At 31.7% G+C, this 24,941-nt stretch overlaps 1 protein-coding gene across 2 annotated transcripts in view; it reads right to left on the bottom strand.

The window, feature by feature from the left end:
• Nucleotides 1-15,478: 15,478 nt before the first annotated feature.
• The window catches only part of LOC132725637 (ubiquitin-conjugating enzyme E2 E1-like), a 43,494-nt gene continuing 34,031 nt past the window's right edge, over nucleotides 15,479-24,941 (bottom strand). For both annotated transcript variants that reach the window (XM_060710812.1, XM_060710811.1), the window contains exon 5: nucleotides 15,479-20,438. In XM_060710812.1, coding sequence (XP_060566795.1) covers nucleotides 20,085-20,438 — 354 coding nt within the window. In that variant the 3' untranslated portion in view covers nucleotides 15,479-20,084. The remainder of the gene's footprint in view (nucleotides 20,439-24,941) is intronic.

Here is a 24,941-nt window from a genome sequence, read left to right as displayed (position 1 = left end):
AGTTTTAATAATGCGAAGAATAATTATTGTTAATCAACATATATATGTATAAACTGTCAGCAAGTTTATATGGTGAATCTAAATTCATAGTTCGTGAAGGATGCATAAGCAGTACATATGTATTTTCAAATATCAAATAAATTGATATCATTAATATTTATTCAGCAGAAAAAGAAGGTTGTTTACGGTAACATAATAAATGAATAATTGAAAAATATAATGCATAACACTTTTTCGTTTATAACGTCTGTAAAATATATATTTAATGGAAATGTATTTAACTCAAAGAACAATCTCTTTAGAAAAAAGCACGTAAGAAAATGTATGCATACTGAGGTACATCAAAGAACATGTACTTCTTGTAACAATAAAATAGGCGACGAATTTCATTACTTATTTGAATGTGTTTTGCTTAATGATGAAAGAAAGAAATTTTTGAAACCCTATTATTACAGACGTGCAAATACATTCAAACTCAGATCAACTAGTTAATACAGAAAACAAGAGCGAATATTTGAAATTATGTAAATTTGTTTGAAAACAATAATTTTAAGATAATTAAAATTAGAATTCACCTCATATGTGATTATTACATTCAAGATTACTTACATTCAAGACTATTACACGAATATTTCACAGATAAATGATTTGATACTCATATAAAGTGATTTGTTTTGTTATTTAATTTTGTCTAAATAGTTTATGACTTTTTTCATTAGCTTGTCCGGTGTAGTCTCTAGATCGTCATTGGTTAAAGATATTGGCTGATCTTTCTGCGATAATGTACTATTTGTCACTTGTTGAACTATTAGTATTTTTTCTTTTCCCTTTTTGCGGTCTATATATCGATAGAATAAGATGTCTGTGTCTCTAGAATTGATAGAATAGAATGGGTTAATATATTCCACGAAATATGTACTCTGTTATACATATAGAAGTATGGCTCGATAGTAATATCGACGTGTTCTCACTGGTTTCTCTCTCTCGCTTTGGCAATGAAGTGGTTCGCGCAAGATTAATGGTCCGGCCGGGCTTCCGGTTAACAGTATTTTACTTAAGAACTTTACCAATTGTGCGTTTGGTTGACTATCATCTGTTAAGTGAACGGTATGCAGTTCTGCAAATGAGGGATTGAATAAGATACTCTTTTTAGCGAATTATTATTTCCACCAGAATTTATTTTATGTATAATTGCATTTCGCTCGTTCAGCGTCCTCCACTCATCTCTTGTTATTTATTACTAACCAGCTCCCTAGTCTACATGATATATTACGCCACATGCTCGTGACGCTCGTAAATAAAAGTCTTGCACCGTCCTCGCGCGTAACATAGACCCGCTTATATGATCGTTGAACTCACGTGGTTCTGCAGTGGTGGTGTTCTGTGTGTCTTTATGTAGTATAGCTATTTATTATTTTCGTGAAAAAAGTTCTATGCTCCAGGTGATTAAAAATTAATAATCCCACCGCGAAAAAAATAAATTGTGCATCTCACTCAGTTTTATGAGCTCTCTTCTCTCTCTATTCTGGTTTAGAGGGCTTTAATTTGATATTCATTTGCGCACGAATTTAATTCTAGCAAAGCGTCAAAAAAAGATTCTTCACGAGCATTAAACAGTTACATATTACATATACATAATGTAATATATATCTCTTATTTATTAGCATTGTTGAAAAAACTCCCATTAATGCGGTTTTCTAAGCAGGTTCAAATAAAAACTTGCAAATGGATTATGATAAAATAACAAAACACGCAACTTTTTAGCTTTCCTCGTCGAGCGGACCGCTTTAAGACAGATTAATAGAAGGATCGCCTTTGTATTAGTACCAAAAGAATATGTTTAAAACATTTTCAATATATCTAGTATCTTCTGATGATTGAAGTAGTTTAGCTTTAAGCTATGTACATTATTATTTATGAAACAAACTAATAAACAAACATAATTGAGGAACCTAGTCCTGAAAAATACGCCAGCATCTACGTAATGATTGTAATACAATTTCATTAGCATTTTGAAATCCTACAATAAATACTTTCCTTTATAATGTAGAAAGGTTTTATTAATATTCAACCCATTTTCCCCTTTTTTACTAATGTTTCAGGATTTTAACTATGCTTTTGAATATAAATTGTAAACTGAATGTAAATATAAGAGAAGAGAAAAATAAATACAATTATATCAAATAATCTCTTACTTGCACTTATAATTTTACCAGAACTGACACCATATTTTCATGTGTAAGTTTGTATAAACACATTCAACTATATGAATACTGGCGGATATAAATATATCTTTTTTGGTTAGTTAGCAACTTTCTGTCCTCTGTTTGCGACAATAATTTCTCTAAAACCTCTAAAAGCTGGCTATAGTAACATTTTTCTTTATTTATCTTTTAAACAATATGCATAAATGCGTAAATCTAAGTACATAAATGAGACACGAATGAGTCAACGGCTTATTGATTGAAAAGTTAATTCTTTGTTTTGATTCCTTCTATTAATCTGTCTTAAAGCGGTCCGCTCGACGAGGAAAGCTAAAAAGTTGCGTGTTTTGTTATTTTATCATAATTCATTTGCAAGTTTTATTTGAACCTGCTTAGAATAAGCATTATTGGGTAGGTTTTCAACAAATGCTATAAATAAGATGTTGATATATATAATTATGTATATGTATATATGTAACTGTTAATGCTTGGAAGAAGTCTTTTTTGACGCTTTGCTATGAATTAAATATCGGGCAAATGCAAATATCAAAGACACGGCTCTCTAACCAATAATAAGAAATGATAAAATTAATTTATTTTCGATTGATTGATTGTTCCTGCATATTAGAATTTATACACCTTTATTTTCACTCTTGGTATTTTAATTTAGATTATTATGTTTTAACAAGGACAAACTGCTAAAAGAATACCTGCCTACTCAAATATAGTTTCAAAAAGAGATTTTGATTTTCAATTTTCAAGTTTATTTTGATTACCAAGTCAAATTTCCTTCTATTACACACATTTTTATGTTAACATGAATAAATGTGGTTAGTAATAAATACAATGTTAGTAGAGGCTCTTTAAACAAATGTACAATGTATAATTATATAATTTGAGTGGTAAAATAATTCGTAAAAAGAGTATTTATTCATATCATTTGCAGAACTGCAGTACGTTCAATTAACAATGTATCAAAACCACAAATTGTTAAAGTTCTTAGTAAATATGTTACCACAAAAAAAACCGTGGAGAGTCACGTAATTTAGACACTCTCTAAGGGTATAATTTCGTTTTATATTACCTTTCTTTTTATTTATCGACAAACGATGAGATTGTTACAAAAAAGAAAAAGGGAAAAGAAATAATAATATAAACAACTGACAAGTGATGTACAATTATGTACGACACAATATTTTAAACCTTTACAATGACATTTCTAGACTCATACTTATAAGCTAAATGAAAAAAGTGTCATACTATTTAGACAAATATTATAACAAACAAACACTTTACTATGAGTAATAAATATTTATCTGTGAAATATTCGTGTAATAGTCTTGGAATGTAAGTAATTCTTGGAATGTAAGTAATCACATATGAGGTGAATTCTAATTTTAATTATCTTAAAATTATTGTTTCAACAAATTTACATAATTTCAAATATTCGCTCTTGTTTTCTGTATTAACTAGTTGATCTAGTTTGAATGTATTTGCACGTCTGTAATAATAGGGTTTCAAAAATTTCTTTCTTTCATCATTAAGCAAAACACATTCAAATAAGTAATGAAATTCGTCGCCTATTTTATTGTTACAAGAAGTACATGTTCTTTGATGTACCTCAGTATGCATACATTTTCTTACGTGCTTTTTTCTAAAGAGATTGTTCTTTGAGTTAAATACATTTACATTAAATATATATTTTACAGACGTTATAAACGAAAAAGTGTTATGCATTATATTTTTCAATTATTCATTTATTATGTTACCGTAAACAACCTTATTTTTCTGCTGAATAAATATTAATGATATCAATTTATTTGATATTTGAAAATACATATGTACTGCTTATGCATCCTTCACGAACTATGAATTTAGATTCACCATATAAACTTGCTAACTGTTTATACATATATAAGTTGATTAACAATTATTATTCTTCGCATTATAAAAACTAAAATCTATGAACACCTTTAGAGTTATTTTTCAATTAATCACTGTAAATAATCTATCGACCACCATGCCAAAAACTAGTGACTTACAGAGTGACGATTATACATAATAGGATTATCAGAAGATATGCTATGAAATGACTAATAGTGGATAAATTAAACTATATTTAATCCAATAATATCCAATAATTTGCTTCATTAAATTTCATTTATATCCGATTTGGATATGATATCAAATAGTTACATTTGTCATGTAGATAGAACATTTAAAAGGTTATTGCTAACTTATCATAAAGATTTTATGACCGAAATCATTTAAATTGCAAACAAAATATTTGACCTGGTCTAAAATGAGTTTGAACGGTTAAACGCTCTAATTTTGGGTTCGAATCCTTCACATGTAACGATTGGGCGTGGTCATGCGCACAATCAGCACAAAAAAGCGTCTTCGTTGATAGATAATCATTGCATTAACAAGCAGAGGTATCTTAGCTTTTAAACTGAACAAAATTATATAGTATTCTTAATATAAAATATAGTTACATAAAAGTATTACCTGTGGAGACTGTAAATTAAACCAATAGAAACAAATGTGCACTATCTCCTTTGTTAAATAAACATACTTTTTACATTTTACAGCGTTTGTTACTTGAAGCCTTCACGCGCTGAATCGATCATGTTTACGACAATAAAATGAACCGTTATTGATTTGTATACATTTAAAGGTGCTGCTGCTGATTTTTAGCTCACCTGAGCATATGCTCAGGGTGAGCTATTAGGATCACTCTTCGTCCGTCGTCCGTCGTACGTCGTCCGTCGTCCGTCGTCCGTCGTACGTTGTCCGTTCACACTTTTCAAACGACATCTCCTCTGAAACCATAAGGCAGATCATAATGAAACTTCACAGGGATGTTCCTTGTGTGAAGCCTTACCAAAGTTGTTCAAAGAATTCCATTCCATGCAGAACTCTGGTTGCCATGGCAACCAAAAGAAAAAACTTTAAACATCTTCTTCTAGAAAAACCAAAGAGCTAGAGCTTAGATATTTGGCATGAAACATCTTCTAGTGAGTGTCTACCAAGATTGTTCAAATAAAATCCCTGGGGTCAAAATTGGCCCCGCCCCAGGGGGTCATTGATTTTCCCTATATGCATATAGTAAAAACTTGAAAAAATCTTCTTTTAAAGAACTCAAAGAGCTAGAGCTAAGATATTAAAGCATGAAACATCTTCTAATGAGTGTCTACCAAGATTATTCAAATAAAAGCCCTGGGGTCAAAATTGGCCCCGTCCCAGGGGTCATTGATTTTCCCTATATGCATATAGTAAAAACTTAAAAAATCTTCTTCTAAAAAAACCGAAAGAGCTAGAGCTTAGATATTTGGCATAAAACATGTTCTAATGGATGTCTACCAAGATTGTTCAAATAAAAGCCCTGGGGTCAAAATTGGCCCAGCCCCAGGGGGTCATTGATTTTCCCTATGTGCATATAGTAAAAACTCAAAAAAAATCTTCTCTTTAAGAACCCAAAGAGCTAGAGCTAAGATATTTAGCATGAAACATCTTCTTATCAGTGTCTACCAAGTTTGTTCAAATAAAAGCCCTGGGGTCAAAATTGGCCCCGCCCCAGGGGGTCATTGATTTTCCCTATATTCATATATTAAAAACTTAAAAAAAAATTCTTTTAAAGAACCCAAAGAGCTAGAGCTAAGATATTTAGCATGAAACATATTCTAATGGGTGTCTACCAAATTTGTTCAAATAAAAGCCCTGGGGTCAAAATTGGCGCTGTCCCAGGGGTTATTGATTTTCCCTATATACATAGAGTAAAAAGTTAAAAATCTTCTATTAAAGAACCAAAAGAGCTAGAGCTAAGATATTTAGCATGAAACATGTTCTAATGGATATTAACCAAGTTTGTTCAAATAAAAGCCCTTGGGTCAAAATTGGCCCTGCCAGGGAGAGGGGGGGGGCAAAAGTCATTGTTATTCATTATTTGTGTATAGTAAAAACTTAACATCATGAAATATTTTTTAATGGGTGTCTTCCAAGTTTGTTCAAATAAAAGCCCTTTGGTTTAAACTTGCCCGGCCCTGGGGGCCTATGTTCAGGTGAGCGACCCCAGGGCCATCATGGCCCTCTTGTTTATGTTGTGATAATTGGTCGTAAAAACGAACAATGCGTGGACTCGCTTTAAAGGGCCGCTAGACCGTGATTAACTGCGTAATAGATAAATTGACACTACGTCAATATGTTCCGGTCGGAAGCACATATCGAATAGTTTATAAAGGGCAATATAGCTTATTATATTTTGTTACTGTTTGCAAAATATGAAACATTGATATTTTGTTGTATTTACAGACTTATTCGAAAAATATATTTTATTTATTTCATCTTGTAACTTTCATTTATTTCGATTGAGCATTTCACCAAAGTTTTGTTTCATAATTGATCAACTTAATCATTTAGCGATAATCTCATGCAATGAGACTATACGATTAAAAAGTTAAAACAAAATTGTTTTATAAATGCAAATCAATTTTTAAGCCGATATTAAGCAAACAGTGCTTACACTGTATTCTAATACCATTTCACTATCATAGCTTTATTAACTTTATTGCAATGAAAGACCCTTTTTAAAGCATTTGTTTTTTAAATGCGATAATAGTATAATTCTCAATAAAGGACTTGAATTTTCTCAATAAAGGACTTGAATTAAGTACCTGTGGCGCGTTATTACTAATCAGAACGCAATCTTAGTATTTTTACTCTTTTGCGTTTTAAATATGTAAGAAATAAGAAAATCTGTGCTTTAGTCAGATTGATGTTATACGGACTATTACATTGTCTATTTTGTTTGTTTGATTTTACGGTACATCAACACAGTGTGGTGATTTTGGCTGGTGTTAAAAAACTTAAAATAACACCAGAGTTCAAAACTACCTCATTAGCTGGAGCTAAGATAGATGCATAGACTCCAGTAATTTAAACCCATTTAGTCGCCAATTACAATCACCCATGGATAAATGGTGGCTGCAATTCTGATGCATCCACCCGTACAGGCAACCCCTTAGCCACAACTAGAAATTACAATGTCTTCACTGTACAGATAAACAGATTCCCATTGCAATATTAAATTCAAAAAGAAGAAATAAGACAAATCATGGACGTGGTTTTACCGCAAAAAGCCACAAAAATGTATTTGTTGTGCTGTTGCATATCATTGACAAACGAAGACACATATTTGGCTATTATTTGGTAACTCATTCTTTGGACGAGCATAATTGTGTCTTGTTTTAGCGAGTATTATGTTAAAGTACTTGTCATTACAATTTGATAGCTAATGACACCATATAATACCCGCCAAAGGATGACAAATGTTGTTTTTTATACAGTACACTGATTTATCTATATTGGATACGTTCACGTATAAGTTTACATACATATAAAAGGTTATTATGATTACATTGCGTGTTGTCTTCAATAAATATAAAGTGTTAGGGCTAGCTTTTAAATAACAAACGCTTTTCTGAAATTATTCACTTTTAAATATACTACTGTAGTACATGTATAATTAATGAACCTCAATATTTTATGTCTTTTAAAGCCATATCACTAATCTCTTTACAGAATTAATGATGATCGTAGAAATTGTTTATGTTTGTTTACAGATTAACTTTGTTGGTTTTTCATACTTTAAGTCTTTAAGGTTCAAGACGTTGATTGTTTTACAATTAAGTGAACCATGTCTAAAACTGTTCTACAATTTAAACAAATGTTTCCATTTTTATCGTATGCTTTGATATTATTTGCAATAAAAATATGAATGCTAATACGAATTCGACGTTTATTGGACATAAAAACAGAGTACAACGATTTTAGCCACAAACTACAAACAAATACAGATATATACAATGAAAATACTAATAGGAACGAAACACGTACATTCGAAAAAAATTGAGATTAAACAACAAGTCATTTTTTTCACCAGTTACTCGGCTTGTTTCAAGCGGAATCAGAAAAAGAAAAGTTGACTTTATAAATCTAAACATTGAGATTGTTAACAAACCAATATTTACAAGCGGCCACAGAGTACATGGATTTACATCAATCTAAAGAAAACAAAAAACGCTTACCTGTAATAAAAATTGTAGTGTCCTCTTACCAAGTACCACAGGAGGCTTACACAGTCATACACATCACGCATTCAATTTTCTAGACTAACAGCCAGAAAACGTCATATGCATGTGTATTATTTTAAGCGATCATAGTAAGACTAATAATATCATCACTTTTTTATTTTCCTAATTTTAATTCTTTTAGTTATTTACTCATTACATTTAAAATATTATCAAGTTTTCAACTTAAACAGCAGGTAGATAAGGTAGTTTGAACTGATTACATGCACGGTACAATGTTACAGTGATAATTAACCGTTTATTTCATTTTGTATTGGACACGTGATTTAACGTGGTATATAACGGCTCTATAAATCTGATGAAAAATTGTCACACTACACTACTAAAATAGCGCGTCTTTCACTTATTTAAAACTAACAACATCAGCATATGATTTATACTGTTTCAGTTCGTCTATAGAAGAGATGCGTTTTATATTAGTTGAACCGTTTCTTGTGACTTTGATAAGTAATAGTCTGGGTCTTTCAGACACTCTGTTACACTAAGAATGAACACGTTTTTAGTGGTAAATACAGAAGCTGTAATGTTATTATTTTTATAATCACTGTTTATGTGTTTCTCGATTACGTGTTTTGAAAAAGTAATACACATTATGTTCACTCACAAAAGTTAAATTTCTAAATACATTACGTTAACAATTTAGAAACATTTTTATAAAGGTTATGTACAAATGAGGACAGCTGCAATAGATGTACAGTGTGTTGTTTCATCTTTAAATCAAACAAAACAACCGTTAATTATCATTAAAAAATCAGCATTGTTTCAAACTAATACTTTTTTGTGGCCGTTACTTAATTGTAATATTGCGTGTTATATCAGAAACAATTTAACAGTAACCACAAATTTCTTATATGCCTTTGGCCATTTTTTTTTATTTCGATACTTTTGGCGCTAAAAAATAATAAGGATTGTATGATTTTGGGTAACTTTCAACTCTTAAGCTCTTAAGTCACATTTTGCAACTATATAATCAGTATCTGCTATAATTTATTTTTTTATCTAAATATGTAAATTTTGGCAACAATTGTAAATTTGGCATTATACAAATCATTTCAATCTCATTTTGCAACGGTTAATTATAATTTAGTAAATTCAACGGATCTACAACCCTCAAAAACTATTAATATCTTGGTTATGTGCAATGATTACAAAACAATCAAACAAAAAGAATAGTATGTTATCAAGTAGTACTGATGGAAAACTTGTACTTTTTTGTTTATTTGATGTTTAACATTAAAAACATTATTTCAGACATATAAAGGCGACCAGTTACCTAAAGAGTTTTTCTTGGGTTTCTTTCTTTATTAGTATCTGATAACTATCAAACTTTTTGGGACATTGCTAAAGTCTAACTTCGTGCGTTAAATGAAATAAAAGTGGATTTTCATATTTCCCGCAAAAATGTCATCCATGCAAACATTACATGATAATTATGCATACAGCTGTTTGTAAATAAACACGCCTTGGTCAAACTCAAATTGATTCAATATTAATAAGCTAGATATATGTTATTGATAAATATTTACAACATAAAATTAGTAGCGAGGGCCGTTGCAGCTTGCGAAAACATTTTAAAACATTGTGTATTGTTGTAAAATAACAATTTTCCATGTGTTAGACACCAAGTTTTGTATCTCAATATATGTATATTTTTAACAAAGATCCTAATAAAAGAAAAAAAGAACTTATATTAACGAATATATACAAATAGGCTTTATTTTAATATACAACAGTTCACATCTATTGGTTGTTTAATTTTTAAATTGTTGATGTCACTCTGTTATTCGATTTTCAATGTCAGAACACGCATCAAATGATAAAGAAGTATCGTACAGCATCAAAAGTCTGTTTACTGCCTCGTAGGCCTCGTAACGTATATTGTAAAAAGGTACGTATTTCCTCAATATGAAGTGATGAAACAGGTAAAAAAGCGGTAAGGATCATGTTCACTTTTGTGTGCGAATAAATTAGCGCCCGTTTCCGATCCGAAACCAAAGGAAGGAGCGGAGTTACTGTTTGTTCCAAATCCAAAAGAAGTTCTATATTTGTGTACGATTACTAAATAAGCCCCCAGTTCCCAAATAGGCTTGCTTTTCCGGGCCTATCATTTTCATGTACTTGCAATTTGGTGACCATTTCAAATGTTCTGTGGAGGGATTATCGTGTGGTTCCCACTGACTCAATTTTACGCCACACCGGAAAACAAACGACAATATCCGCCTCTTTGGTATAGCAAATCCGGCTCTGGCTAATTGGTATTTATCTGGTAATATCTGTTTCGGATATGTGTCAAAAGTCTTCAGTCTGTTTTCGTAGTATTCCATTTTCTATTGACACCGAGCCTACGGAGTCAATACACACCATGGATTCTAAATTGTGTGAGGACATATCAGTTTAAAGCTCCTAAAATCTCTGTCAAATTACTCTTTTAACAACTTAATATTAAAAAAAAAATTATTGAAGTCGTACAAAATGTGTTGTTTTTTTCACTATATTAATAATAATTTCAATAAACCAAAAACAAAATATAAACATCTATGAAATTATTACGTCCCAAGTTTCACTCCCAATATATATATATGTACAAAAAATTTACAACAATGGACGGACTTAAAAGGCTTGCAGACACGATTACGTAAGTGTCTTATACTCATTTTATGTATGTACAAATTGCGTGACAAAGGGGCGGGGCCTAGGGGCAGCAGACATGATTATGTAATCACCTGTCAATCATGACCCCAAAGTGGCCCATATGTAGTGCTATTAGCTTATAGACACACTTTCAAATCTGTGCCTAGAACAATTGAGCAATGAATGTAAAGTTTCTTGCTCAAGGAAACCATGACTTGCCCCTGACGAGGTTTGAACCCATGCGGTTTGATTACTAGTCTGAATCATTAACCACTTGGCCATGTTGCCACTTAAGACCCAGTTTTGATATAACAGTATTTTCTTGCGAACTTTAAATGGACCACAATATGTCTCCTTGGTGGAGTAACGTGTTACGTCCTTCTAAATTAAAAAGGAGTTAACCAGTTATTGCACTAAGGTTAGGAATATATTGTATTGTGAAGGATCATTTAAATAACCTCTTGTTGTTTTTTTTAACAATTATTTTACTTTCATTTCTGTTGTACTGTACAAAAGGCGAGATTTAAAATCATAAATATTTTTAGTCGTGTGTTTTTAAGTCTTTTGAACTAACTTATTACCTTTACAATTAATCGGTCCATATTTTGTTACGATAAATCTTATAAAACATTTTTAGGATTAATAATCTTTTAACTAAACTAACTGTGATATTTAACGTGGGATTTAAAAAACAAAACGGATCGTTATTTTTTTTGTAATACGATTTGTAATTTCAGTAATTTGAATCGTATATATGTATACAAACATTAACCGGATTAATTTGTTTATATCGTTCAACCATTACAGGTCGCAACACCTCCGTGGATTATAATTTCATATTTTTATTGAAATTTGTATCCATTTTGAATAGGATCATTTCAATATACTAGGATTGATTTGGATTTGTCATGATTTGTATTGTAACTGGGTGTCAGAGTTCTGACTAATATTTGTATACAATATCATTTCTTTCTTTAATCATTTCAAAAGATTTTCAAAAAACTTAAAATTACATCATATTTATATCATAAATCAGAAATGAGTACATTTTTTATTCTTAAGAATGGACAAACAAATCTTTACAATCTTGTAATAATGGATTTAGTTTGATGACGTGAACATAACTGTAACCCCATGATTTTCACTTAATGTGAAATAATTTTTCATAACAGTAGCAAAATGTAAATAAAGTAGTATTTTGACTTTCGTCGATATAAAAACTGTAGACTACTAAATTCCAAAATGCAAAAGAAGCAAAGAAGATTTTAGCCCATACAAATATACAGTCCAACCTCTACAGAATGACCTTCTGAACTGCAATTACTATACAACATATTGGTATCAATTCTTCCAAAAGTTAAAGAATTCACAATAGATTTAACCTTTCAAAAGGATCGACCCAATCACTGTGACCGTCGCACTGCTAGGAGTATTGTGTATGGTAGGACTGGGAGTAGCACATATAAGGTATACAGCTGTACAACGCCATTGAATATGTATTCTATATGTAGAAATAGGCGTTAAATCAAGTTTTCAAGTTTCAAGTTTCTTTCAAAATGAGACAGCTCTCAGTAACATTTCTCAGAGGGTGTTGCTCTGCAAAGGTTCCTATTAAGCCAAGTGCATTATACCGGTACTTAAGTTTTTCCCTGGTCTATTAAAATTTGCTTCATAAAAGACACAAGATGCACACACATTCATACCGGTCTCTTTAGCCATATTTTTTTCATTACAAATTTGATAAAAGTGCTAAATAGTTAAACTAAATTTATGTTAGATATATACACATTGTAATGATGAAGAAGGAAAAATAAATGCAAGGGAAATAAATGCTGAGCTTGAACAAAAAGTTTCACTAGAGTTACTTGCCTTTACATGAAAACTGGCTAAAACTAGAAGGAATTATTCAATCGGTTTTGAAACTCTTAAAACAACATTGGCTTAATTACAAAGAAATACAAACATGATTGTTACAATGTCGATAAATAAGAACCACTTGTTTAAAATAGGTTTGTATTGTCCTGTCATAAGATGTTACTCGAAATTAGGAAGTGTCAGGTTTTTCTTATCCAGGGGTACAAACTTTTACCTTTATAACTTCACAGTGCACTACCGTTAACAATAGTGATTGCTGCTTTGGGCTTTAAGTGAATTGGTCTATAATGGAAGGGCAGTTAGAATATGATAATAAAAACATTTTAATATGTATAAGTTATCTGCCCTTGAAATGACCTCAAATGAGTAAAAAACTCTGGTTCAAGGGCAAATAACGTGAGAACGGTGACCCCCAAATTTGTTTCACTTAAAATGTTTCTATTATCCCGAAAACGTCTTTAAAGTCCATGATACAGTGTATATAGCTCTCATTTAAATAATTTGATACAACTTGTAAAGCATACCTCTATATTATGACAGACTTCAAATATCAATACCTTCAACCAGCTAATTATTAAAAGGACATCTTATGAACGTAACCAAAAACCAATCGAAGTTTTATATTATATTGTGCTCACAGACTGTGTAATAAGTACACAATTGACAGGTTAATAAAAGGGGACTATAAAATCTGGGAATCTGATAGCATATATAAGATTTCATTTTGTTATTTTTAGATATAAAATGTCTGCAGTATTGTATATAAGTTATGGTATTTAAAGGTAAAAATATAAATAAGTTAAATGTCCCACCTTTATTAGTTTTTCTATTGCCACAAAAGTTGTGACCTTGACCCTTTACCATTTATCTTTTGTTAATCACTTTAACCCACTTTTTCACCCCCCCCCAACAGAAAATTTAAGCCTGAGCATGTTGTTCCAGTCAACATTTCCAGTCAAAGTTTGATTAGTGTTGAAGCAGTTTTTATAGTATTATAGCAATTTGAACTTGTAACGGGAGACTTTTCAATGAACACAGCATTTTTCACAAAAAACTCATGAAGTAATTGGTTAAAAAGAAGAAATGACCTTAACCCAAAGCATTTTACTGATGTGACACATTTTCATGTTCTCTATTATTTTTTCCAGAAACATTTATCTCATCATTTGCTGAATGTACTTTTTTTGTATAAAAATACCCTGGGCTATCTTGTGTCTTTTATCAAGCAAATTTGAATTGGAGATGGACTTAACATTGCTGTATGATGTGGAATGACCATTGTTAAATGCAAGATGACTTACATCTTGGGTCATAAAATATTTTATAATGTACCTCTTCCGGTTAGCTCAATAGTTAGAGCGCTGGACCGTGAAACTGGCAACCGGCTTCAACTCCCTGATGCTGTAGATTACATTCCTTATGATTGATCATGGAATCTTTTCTACAGTCCTCGCACTGTATGTCTGCTCGGGCATGTCAGAAGTTATCAGTTCCTTGCGAAAGTGAAGGCAACAAGTACTGGTAAACTGCTTGACAGCCTGCCCAGAAGTTATCAGTTCCTTGCGAAAGTGAAGGCAACAAGTACTGGTAAACTGCTTGACAGCCTGCCCAGAAGTTATCAGACCTTGCGAAAGTGAAGACAACTAGTACTGGTAAACTGCTTGACAGCCTGCCCAGAAGTTATCAGACCTTGCGAAAGTGAAGGCAACAAGTACTGGTAAACTGCTTGACAGCCTGCCCAGAAGTTATCAGTTCCTTGCAAAAGTGAAGGCAACAAGTACTGGTAAACTGCTTGACAGCCTGCCCAGAAGTTATCAGTTCCTTGCAAAAGTGAAGGCAACAAGTTCTGGTAAACTGCTTGACAGCCTGCCCAGAAGTTATCAGACCTTGCGAAAGTGAAGACAACTGTACTGGTAAACTGCGGCCCTTTTGAACGGCCTGGTGGCCCCAGGTGACGGTTTAAATATCAGAACCTTTGCCGGAAAAAGTGGAAGGAAAAAAAACTATGAACTGGTAAACTGGGCCTTTGAGGACAGGCGGCTGCCCAGAGTTATCAGACTTGCGAGACACAGTGAGGCAACTAAGTACGGTAAACATCCCTGCCTCTCACAGCCTAGACCCAGACAGAAGTTTATCAGTTTCTTTTGTTGGGAAGTTGAGACAACAAAAGTACCGTTAAAAGAAACTGTCGTTGACAGACCTTGCGAGCCCAGAGTTTATTCAGTTCTCGCCTTGGCAATAAGTGAAAGCCAAACTAGCTACTGGTAAACTTAATTTGGGACAGCCCTTTGCCCAGACAGTAATCAGACTTGCGAAAGTGAAGGCAACACCAGTTCTGGTTAAACTGCTTCTTTGGGGGGGGCCAAAAACATGCCCAGAAAACGATGCAGTTTTTGCTGAACTGAGCTTTTCTTTTAAAACACCATAGCACTTGTTTACAAAATTTAAACAAATTAATCAACATTCAATCACATACAATAAAAAAACATAACAACTTCTTCTCCTGACAACTTCTTCTCCTGACAGCATTCTATGTACAAGGCAATTTTTGTTTTCATAAAAATGATAATAAAAAAGAACGATTTTAAGGTGATGTCTTTGAAAGACTTGGAAATTTCATTTTTTTTACCCTGAAAAAGGTTTTTAATTTCATTATACTCGCTGAATTTTTGCGACAGTACTAACAAGACTATGTCATCACTATAGAGCCATGCCAGTCTGAGTGCTATACAAGCAGTTTAACTAAACTCTAAAACTGGCAGATTTTTTTTTCCAGAATTTTTAATATTTTCATCAATTTAAATTTAATCTTCAATCCAGCTGGAACCGAAAGTGATGTCTTTGCCACCAGTATAGAGCCAGGCCAGTCTGCACATCTATGCAGTTTGACCAAAACTCCATACTGTTGGTAGCTCCATTTTTGTATTTTGATTATGAAGTCCCTTTCTATTTCTAAAAGATTGTCCCATTACAGAAACTCACCACATTTAAAGTTTTAGCAAGGTAAGTTAATCTTTTATATATAAAGGTTAGAAAACATTGTTATGATAATGAAGAAAGTTATTTTGATACAGATCTTAAGTAAGTATAAGCTGACTATGTATGGTGTAAATGAGTGACTGATAATTGATTACAAAAACCAAAACAAGTCCAGCAATATTGCAATTAAAAATAAAGGACAAAATAAAGAACAAAAATAAAGAAAATAATAATGCTCAAAGATTACAAAAGTATTATATTCCTTAATTCCTATCTTAATGAAAATCACTAAATTTGTTTGGAAGTTTAAACTTGGAAATAAAATGCAGGAGCACACAACTTCTGAACACATAAGCATGCTTTTAACATTTTTGAAACTATATTTGTCTACTTATTTAAAACTATATTTACTTTTAGTTTCAAATTGCTTTGAAATCTTCTTTGGATGTAAATCAAATTCTTGAAATTAATCAAGTTTCTGGTTCCTTGCATTGGATAATAACCATTGTTGTGACTCCATAGAGAGGGGAACCAATGAGACTTGTATTGATTAGCAAATGTCTTAATTTTTCATCTCAGAAAAACAAAATATTAACAAAACAATCTTAGAACAAAAGGTCTACTGACGCATATACCGTAAATAATAGATACGCAAAAAAATGCATTGAGGTATTGACATTCTTTTATAATTTGGCTTAAATACTTTTTTTAAAATTTCATTCATATCTGAAAACTATACAAATTCAAATAAAAGTAAACCAGTCCCTGGGTTCTCGCTTCTGATTGGCTGTTTTAAAACAAAAATTTAAATCTAATCAAGAAAAATAATAAACAATCATAGACAGGTACAATGTATCAAAATATAACATGTAGCATGTTTGACAAATGTAATAAAGTTTGTAAACCAGTCTGAAAATTATTTTACATCTGATTGGCTAATCCAAAATTATTGTACCCGATCAAAAGGAAGCATTCACTCTTATTTTTTTAGAATACTTCTCATATTGAAGTTTTACAATATATTTTGTTTTGTTTGTTTGTTTCATTTTACGCCTTTTCCCAACAGTATTTCAGTCATATAGGCGGGTAGTTTCCTAACCATCATTCCTGGAGAGTTACACCAGTACTAGACTACCTTCCTCCGTGCTAAACTACCAAAGCATCTCCTGGGGATCGAACCCACACCAGAGAGGTAACTGGATTAGAAGTCATCGACTCTAACCCCTCGGCCACAGAGGCGTAAAATAACAGGTTTAGTGAAACTGATACAACATTTTTCTAAAAAGGAAATCTATCAAACAACTCAATTTTCAAAAATATCTAGCAAACTGAAATATATCAGTATATATAACTATGAATTCAATACATAACCATGAATTTAATATATAACCATGAATTCAATATAATAGTCTTTACAATGGTGGAAACTGATTTTTTGGACACAGTCATAATGTAACACAAATTTCTCTGAAAATGAAATCCTAATAACTGCCATACATTATAAAACAATGGCACATAAAACAAAATTTATCTTATAAATCCATATAAAATCATTAAACACTAATTATTGATAACTGCTCAAAACAGTATTTCTTAAGAGTCATTATAGAATTTAACTTACAGTCAAAACTGTATAAAAGACCATCTTAAACAAGAGCTGTCAATAGGACAGCATGCTAGACTATTCTCAGTTATTGAAAGTAAACCAAAAACCTGGATAATGTAGAATTTTCTATGTTCAAAAATGATAACAATTCTGTCAGATCCATGTTAGAGTTATGGGCCATGAACAGTGACCTTATATTTTCCTTTCAAGTAAGTGTGTGAGTTTTCAACCCACTTACTTTAATAATTTCGGAGATACCAACTTGCATGCAAAAACTTTACCAAAGTGTAAGACTGAAAGCGTCACCGTAGCCTGGTGTGTACAATTATAACTCTTCCTATTCCTTGAATAGTTGAGCTAAAAATCAACATGCAATGAGATGTTATTTGCACTTTGGAATATAACCAAAAAGTCAGTTTAGAAAATTTCTACACTACCACAGACTGCCTTTTAAACAGACAGATTTTACTGTAATTAATGCATTAATGCTATACAACAAAGCATTAATGCTATACAACATTTTTAGCATTTCTTTTTATTTCTTTCTAATGTTTTACCATGGTCCATTTCAGCGTGCATATCACAACAATTGGCAAGAAGAAAATGATGATGTTGAATTCAACAATTAACACAGTAAAAACAAGAACTGGACAGTAATATTCTTTGGCTAATAACTTTGTTACTATAACAACATAAAAATCAGGTTTAGAGAATAAGAGAATAAACACACCGTTTGGGGACTAATGTTACAAAACCTGATGCAACCATGTTCTTTAATTCCATTAGAAACAATCATGTTTGAACCACATTCTCGAGATATTTAATAAAACTAAAACTAATTGCTGAACAAAACACTTTAAAGCAGCACACCTCCAGGCTCATGCTAATTTTCATAAAAATTTGGAAGTACAAATGTATAACTATAGTTTAATTATTATCCTATTTATAACTTGATTACCAAAAAAAAATATTTGCTCCAATTGCTCTGGAGCCCGCATCCATTTCTAGCAAAAATAGTGTCACCAAGCGACACATGGGGAAATGAGCTCGTTACCAAAGTACAGGTTCAAACCCATCATCCCTTGATAGCCGAGACACCGATACCTTACCTATCGGAATACAGTCTACAACCTACATCATATATCAAAATTGAATCAAAAATACAATATGACCCTGTCTTGAAGGACCTTGTTGCAACGATGAAGAGACCATTCATATAGCGAGGTTATTGGAAATATCATTAGCTGAGAACATGTAAATGAAATGCCCTACTTCTAAACTTAGTGTTAACAAAATCTGTAGATGGCTATAGATGTTCATTTTATTCATTATGTTCTATGTAAATAAAGCTCAGAAGGTTTCGTCACTTGCCCATGATGCTTTGCCATGGGCACCTCAGCGTGTGTTACAGGCAAACATATAAATTTGTAAAAGGGCCATAACTCTGGACAAAAACAGGTTGGCCTAAAGGAGCAAATGTTTTAGTCTGCTTTCATCATGTATTCATTCTTGGCTACATTTCTCAGATAAAAAAATTTAAAGACTCCAAACCCTCCAAAAAAGGGTTTTATACTGTACCATCACAATCAAGATGTTATTTTTGTGAAAAATTTTACATCAAAATTATATTAACTCATTGAAATAAACAGAAGAAAAACAGCCCAGAGTAAAACTTACTTAACAATTTAAAAAGAATATATTTTATTTTTTTTGCCTTCCTACATGTATATAACGGGGAAGTAAAATAGTGTCCATTGAAAAATAAGGTCCAACAATGATAAAGGGAGTAAAACACATAACACATTGTCATATTCGATACTTTAACCCATAATCTGCTGAAACTAAGTGATCAGCCTTGCCACCAATACAACCAGGCCAGCCTACAACTGCTCGCAGCCTGACCTGAAGCTCTTTAACGGTTGAACTCAATTTTTTGTATTTTGTATACCCCTCAAATTCAAACGGACTATTCCAAGTCCAAAGTAGGGCAAAACCAATACACAAATTCAGCAAGTTAAGGCAAAGATCTAAATATTAATTTTCATCCCTTAGTCTTTTTAGTATATCTCAAATCTTTACTAGTGACCTCACTAGGAATCTGTACATTATAATTATAAATGCATAAAAAAGAATTTGGCAAACTATATGAAAACAAATTAATCATACCCGAAAAAATAATATATATATATACATTTATTCCAGTTGTACCCATATAGATAACTGTTATAAACATTTCAATAATGAAAGAAAACACATTTTTTCGTAAGCACAAGTTTCATTTTCTCCTTTCGGCATGTAGAACAGTCTCATGGTGCCGTGTAAGAACATTTACAAGATGAAAGGTGGGATTTCAAAACATGGTAAACTCGTAAACTTGCTTTCAAAAAATGTTCACTGAAGCAGAGCTTTTAACCGGCACTTTTAATGCCCAAATGATGACGATGAAAATTTTATACGCATGCACAACTTTTTTTTATTACCACACCACATAATAATTATCATCATGTGGATCATAATTCACACTAAATCCATCATTTAAAACATTTTTTTTTTCAAACTGACTTAAAAACACTTATCAATACATCCAAATGATCCAGATTTAAAACCATATTTCATTCAAGCATTTCACTGACACAGATATTATGAGACTGAGGCTGGACTAGGTGTGTTATTGTCTGACACGTTAGCATCTCCATTTTGTGTATTTGATTCCTTTTCTTTTCCATTAATACTTGTACTAGATTGAAGTCCTGTTGCGAATCTTTTGGTCCACTGTCGCGCAACACGATCATGCTCCTGTCGATTTTGTAAGTACAAAGTAGCGATACTTCCAACAAGAGGATCGCCAGGGTTACAGTCAGTTAAAAGGGAGCAAATCGAGAGAAGCACTTTAGATATGGTCAGAGCCGGTGACCAATTGTCTTTTAGAATGTCTAGGCAAATATTTCCTTGGCTGTTGATGTTACAGTGGTAGATTCGTGTTCTAAACGTCACCTGCAAAAAACAAAATATTGTTATGAAAATTGATATTTAAAATCATGATGACCCTTGTGATAGCTCACCTTATAATCTATTGCTTGACAAGATCAAAGGTTCTAAATTTAATGCAAATATAGATAACTTGGTCATCTTCAAGGTCGCAGTTAAATATTGCACGCAGAAACATACTGAAGATCCATATTTTTATTATGTGTACATAGCAAATCAATACCAAACCGCTTTGCCTATGATTTCTGACTTGAGGTGGGTTGGGTTTTTAAAGAATCTTCATAAAACTAGTAGTGTGGCTATTTATTATTGACTCCTGGATGGCCATGACTTTAACAGATTAACCCTTCTCTCTTTATGTCCAATGACATTTGATTTGCCAACTGACATTTTCTAAATTCTCATTCACTTTATCGATTTTCCCACCCCTAATGTTTATTGTGAAAATTCTGCACATTTCTTACAGAACATATTAATATTTTATTCAAAATCTAAAATATGAGCCTTTTTTGTTATTTTACAAATTAAATTAAAAACTGAAATCAAAGACGGTTGGATTGTGTCCAGTTTCATGTTAACTATTATTCATATTCATAAAATATTAATATTATGCACAAAAACAGGCAAAAACTGAGATTATATAACATTTAACAAAATGAAAATCGTAATTTTATATACTATATTGCATTACTGAATTGTCACCTGTAATAAGATACTGTTTCAACACATAAGTTTTTGCTTTCTCATTTCAACACAAGAGCAATTAAATTGGTTTCTGTAACATTAACTCAAAGCAAGGTTTTAAACCATGAGAAAATTACAATAAAACGACACTTTTTACTAAAATGTACATAAATACAGTCGGCAGTGATGAATAATTAAAATCTGACATATAAATTTCATTTGATTTTTGTAATGACACTGTCAAGGAAAAGTAACTCATGCCAAACTTAACACTATGATTATAAGAATTATCTCCCTTACCAGCTCTTCAATCACCTCTACTAAAATGTTTGCAGTACATACAATATTGATTTGACTTGACTTGATTACAAAAAAAAAATAGGATAGCCACCTGTGGCAAATAAATGTCAGTCAGTGACAGTTCAAAGCTCTGATATAAGTTTGTAAACTATGCATCATTCACAAAACTGTGAAGTATTTATTAACACTTACAATCTTCAGAGATTTGATAAAATATAATGGATTCCTTGAAAGGATATATAATGTTTCGAAATATTAAGTTTATCTGTTTTCATAATAGGGGAACAGTGACAACAATTTTCATGAAAATAACCAAGCTTGCTAGAATTTGCATTATCCTCAGTTTAGTTGGTATTGGGGAAATATTACCAACACTGTTTAAATTTAGAAACATAAAGTCAAGGTCATTTTCAATGTCACAGAATGAAAAAAGAATATTGTACAAGACAGATGTAATATAGAAATAACAAGCAGCACACTATCATTCTTTTTGGTATGCAATTTTTTAATACAAGCAAATGAACGACATCTTGCTTTACCCTGATCTTTCCTATCCTTTTGAAACACCAAACACACGGTCAGACACCCTTTACCCATATTGACCTGCTGAAATTTTCCCTTTTTTGAATTTGTATAGATGTTATCAACAAAAATCTAGCTGCATACAGTGTAGATCTTTCCCATCCTTAATATTAAAACACCAAGGCAAACAAACGGTCAGACACCCTTAAACCATATTGACCTGCCAAAATTTGTGTAATCAGACATTTTAAAGTTTAACTTAAAAAATACAAAAATCGAGCTACATAATTATGTACAGTAAAGATCCAGGGTCCAAGGTTATATTTAAAAAATTTCCTATGTTAATACTAAGATCTCAGGCATTTTATTGGCCAAAAAACAGAATAGAATTGATATTTAATGACCAATGAAAATCCTGAGATTTTTTTTAGACTGAAATTTTATAATCTCCATGCCTTGTCAACCTACATGGATTTGCAGTAATTTTAATTAACCTATTTCTGGCTTGAATGGAAAATGACTGGTCTTTACCCATCAGTATTGAGCCAGGCTGGCCTTTACACCCTTGCAGTCTGTCCTGGCTTTATACAGTTGGTGGCTCAATTTTTGTATTTTGATATTGATATCCTTTAAACATTGAATGGACTGTTCCAAATTCAAAGCTGGACAGGTCCATTGTGAATTCAAAAGGTTTTTTGACCCAGGAGGCTGCATTTAATGTCAGTAATAATTCCCTTGTATATACAGCTATGTCAAAAATGCGAAAACAATCTTGACAAAGTATGTTTACATAGACAATCTATATGTATCTGGTCCTAAAACAAATACCTAACAAAAATATTGATGTTGTTTAACATTACAACATACATATGGAAAATATTTGACTGGCTTAAAACTAGGCCATCAATATTAAAATTGAATAAAATATTTCAACACAAGTTATGAGAAATTTAAATTTTAATATTGCTTATTGCAGATGTAAATGTTACAGAAATATTAGAACATTTTCCAAAAACTAAATTTAATTCTGCAAAATTAAAACTTTTTCATTTTCTCAAATTCTAAGTTCACAATAGTGATTATATACATGTATATATAATTCATTGACGATCCAAGCTTGAGCCAGGACAGTGATGAACAATTATGATATGAAGTTTCAAATGAATACCTTCAAGTGTTGATGAAATATAAACTTGCAAAAATAAAAATCTATGTAAAGGCATGGGTAACCAAGTGTTACATTAATGTCAACATGGCCCACGCGAGCTACCGAGGATAGATTTTCTCTGAATAGGTCAAGCTGATTATAACAAATTTAGCAAGAATTCCGGAACTCTGTACAAGCAATTCTTATCAGAAAAAGCATTTTAAGGTTCTTTATACAGCAATATTATGCCAGACTTTGTCAAACTTTGTTACTTTCTGTGTATTATAATATTAAGCGACAGTTGTTTATAAATAAGAGTAATCCGTTATACTACATATCAATGTCACCTACAGGTGCTCCAACCAGCATGTTTTCGCTTTCCTATAATTTTTTATTAACTTTTTTCTCTTATAAATAAATCAACAAAAGAAGTCATGACAAAAGAGTATAAATGACATTTAGTCTACTCATTAATAAGCCCCTTGCATCAATGATAGTAACTTTTGATTTTGTTTGGAAATTCTCTTCAATACTTTAGAGATCAATAGAAAAAAATTGTTATAACATTTTTCTCCTATATAACCTTAACTCGCAGAATAAAGAAGACCTTTTATTAAGCAGAAAATCACGTAACTTGCCAAAATTTGAATAGAAGTTCTCCAGTTTTCCCTGACGGCACATTTTGCACAAATGAATTATTTCTAGATATTTTGGCGAAGTCTTATCTATGACAATATTCAGAAGACTAAAACACACAATTATAGTTTTGCCTTCAGTTTATGGAAGAAGAAAATCATTGAACACTGTAATCTGTATCACAGCGTCCAACAGTTAGATGGCATCTCGGTGAAAATAATTATAAAACTTGAGAATACTGATAACAGTATTTGATAATGTTTTTTTCTGTTTATATAATATTATGATATTAAAGTTTATATAATATATGATATTATATAAAATAACACATAAGTTTGTGAGTAACAGTAAAAACATCATCCCGAGAAAAATACTGTTATCCCTGGCATTTGTTTGGCTGAGGGCAACATATTTTTTTACAAGGTATGATATGTAAGTTGTTACAAACTTATGTGTAATTTATTTTATCACCCCGAACAAATACTTCATTGGGACTCATGCTTCTATAGGTTTTTATCTTTTACACTTGATTTTAACAATAAAAATATCTCACATTGGCCTATGTGAAATTTAACATTACAAAAATATGGGGGTTACAATAAAATCACATCTGAAGCATAATGCTGGATACTCTGCTTCACCCCAGCTGAAGAAATTACGATTATAAAGAAATGAAATCCTAAGTGACCTTGACCTTTAACATTAACCTTGAAAGATAGCTGAAAAATATGCATACAGACCAAATTTTGATGAGGAAAAGTTTAAATAAAAATAACCTCTGTGACCTTGACCTTATTTACCTTGAATACTGACAAAGGCTAGAAAAATAGTGATAAAATGACAACTATCAAGTTAAAGAAGTCAAATCTATTTATAACATCAGTGACCTTGACCCCATTGACGCAATACCCTCACTAAATATAATTATTTGTGTTTCTAAAATTGGTTCCTAAGTTCGAGCTTAACTATAAGAAACCAGCTTAGTAATTGTGTTTGAACAATATTTTTTCCTGGAATTTTGTTTTGAGCACGAGTCTAATAATAGGCTCCATATATACAAGTATGCTGGGTCTGTTTCACCACTTACATTACTTCAATATTGGCAGCATTTGTGCATCTGTGATTACTGCCAATAATAGTACACCACATTCCTATTTATCTGTTGTTGTTGTTATTTCTCAAACAATTTTTGATTACCGAATATACATTTTCCTACAGAC

The sequence above is a fragment of the Ruditapes philippinarum genome, unplaced genomic scaffold, assembly GCF_026571515.1.
Source record: "Ruditapes philippinarum isolate M1 unplaced genomic scaffold, ASM2657151v2 ctg133_1_1_1_1, whole genome shotgun sequence".
NCBI classification, from domain to species: domain Eukaryota; kingdom Metazoa; phylum Mollusca; class Bivalvia; order Venerida; family Veneridae; genus Ruditapes; species Ruditapes philippinarum.
This window is presented reverse-complemented; position numbering and strand designations above follow the sequence as displayed.